Source organism: Rana temporaria, chromosome 10 (genome assembly GCF_905171775.1).
Source record: "Rana temporaria chromosome 10, aRanTem1.1, whole genome shotgun sequence".
NCBI lineage: Eukaryota > Metazoa > Chordata > Amphibia > Anura > Ranidae > Rana > Rana temporaria.
In genome coordinates, this window is record NC_053498.1 from 3,376,650 (window position 1) to 3,378,382 (window position 1,733).

General features: G+C 58.2%; 1 protein-coding gene across 1 annotated transcript; it reads right to left on the reverse strand.

The window, feature by feature from the left end:
- Positions 1-285: 285 nt before the first annotated feature.
- FAM43B (family with sequence similarity 43 member B) lies at positions 286-1,453 on the reverse strand. Its single transcript, XM_040326779.1, has one exon. The coding sequence runs from the start codon at positions 1,268-1,270 to the stop codon at positions 305-307; it is 966 nt and encodes a 321-aa protein (XP_040182713.1). The 5' UTR covers positions 1,271-1,453; the 3' UTR covers positions 286-304.
- Positions 1,454-1,733: the final 280 nt, after the last annotated feature.

Here is a 1,733-nt window from a genome sequence, read left to right on the forward strand (position 1 = left end):
AGTGATCCCATATACTGTCTCCCATATGAACAATGTCCCAAATAAAGATGGCTAGCTCTTCCACTAAGCAGAGTCTTTACCATCATTCACTAACCACCCAGAAGAGCTTAGGTCACCTGTATTCCAGACCAACAGACCTGCGGGGGTTAGATGGGACTTGAAGGAAGCCATGTTCCTGGAGATGGGATGGTCCTGGAGATGGGATGTTCCTGGAGATGGGATGGTCCTGGAGATGGGATGTTCCTGGAGATGGGATGGTCCTGGAGATGGTATAGATTTGGGGGAGTCACGAAAAAGTTCAGAGTCAACAAATAGTCTGTAGCGCCCACTTCCAGTCTGGGATGTGTGTGGTGGACATGAATTGGATTTTTTTGGCCAGTTCCCGTTGGATGCTCAGTCTCCTCAGTTCCTGGGCCAGTTCTAGAATAGCGTCCTTCTCCTGCTGGTGGGAAATGAAGTGGTCCCTGATGAGGACGGGGGTCCTGCGCCTGTCTGTCCTCTCTTCCTCAGCGTCCTCCTCTTCCTCTAGGATGGAGCTGAGCCTAGGCACGGTCTTACTTCTCTCCGAAGGAGGGTTATAGGAGCAGGTGCCATTGAGGACCTTCCTCAGGGGCATCATGGGCACCACCAAGTCCCCCAAAAGTTCTTGCTGCTCCCTCCTGAAGTCGCTCTGCCTCTTGAACCTCTTAAACTCCTTGAAGGCCGCCAGGGAGGTCTGGCAAAGGGTCTGCGCCATGGCTTGGGCTTTCTCCGCCTTGGACACCAGCACGGCGTGGCACCTCAGCACCACCGCCTTGTTCTTGATCTGGTGCCGGTAGACCCAGGAGAAGACTTTGGGGTGGCGGGTCTCCTGCAGGCAGCAGGTGATGCGGTGCAGGAGGTAGGCGTGGGCCGTCTTCCTGGCGCCTTTCCGGCAGGGGGTCATCCTGATGCCGTGGGAGCCCAGAGAGAGCTTCATCTTGGTGCTGTACCCTCCGAATTCGCTCTTCTCCCAGATCTTGTCCACCACGTCCGCCGTGCAGCCCTCCCCCTTGGCGCGGAGGGTGACGGCGTTGCCCAGGTACCACACGGTGTACGAGGGGTCGTCTCTGTTCAGCTCCACCTTCTGCCTCCTGGCGCCGAAGACCTTGCCCAGGCGCGCCAGGGGGGTTTGGGGCAGGAGGTCGGGGCAGGAGCGCACGAAGGAGGAGAGCAGGGAGGAGTAGCTGACCCCCTTGGTCTTCTTGTCCTTCTTGGCCAACACGAACTTGCTCCTTCTCCAGGGAAGCATGCCGGCGGCTTTCCGAGCGGAGAGAGGCTCATCCAGGAGGAGCGGGGAGGGCTGGAGAATGAAAGTCCCTGAGTGGAAGCGGCTGAGCCTGACGATCGGAAAGAACGAGGAGGGGGGGTGGGGCCGGGGGGGTGGACAGCTGCCGGCCCCTTTCCTCTGCCACACCTCTTCAACTCGATCCCCGGCGGCGCTGTGCAGACACACGCCACATGTTCTGTACATAGCAAAGGAGGAAGCCACAAGTGTGCGGCACAGCGCCTCCCCCAGGTGGTGCACTACAAGTCCCAGCATGCCCCAGAACAGCCAAGGCGGAGCCGTTATTAGCGCCCTCCGAAATCCAAGAATGCGACTTCTTCCCAGCAGGATTGCAGAACGGGCGCTTAGAATTACGTGACGCTACGAGGTGGGGGTCTACTGATTCACACCTAAGCGCTTTTTAGTGCGTTTTGCAGAAAAGACGCTC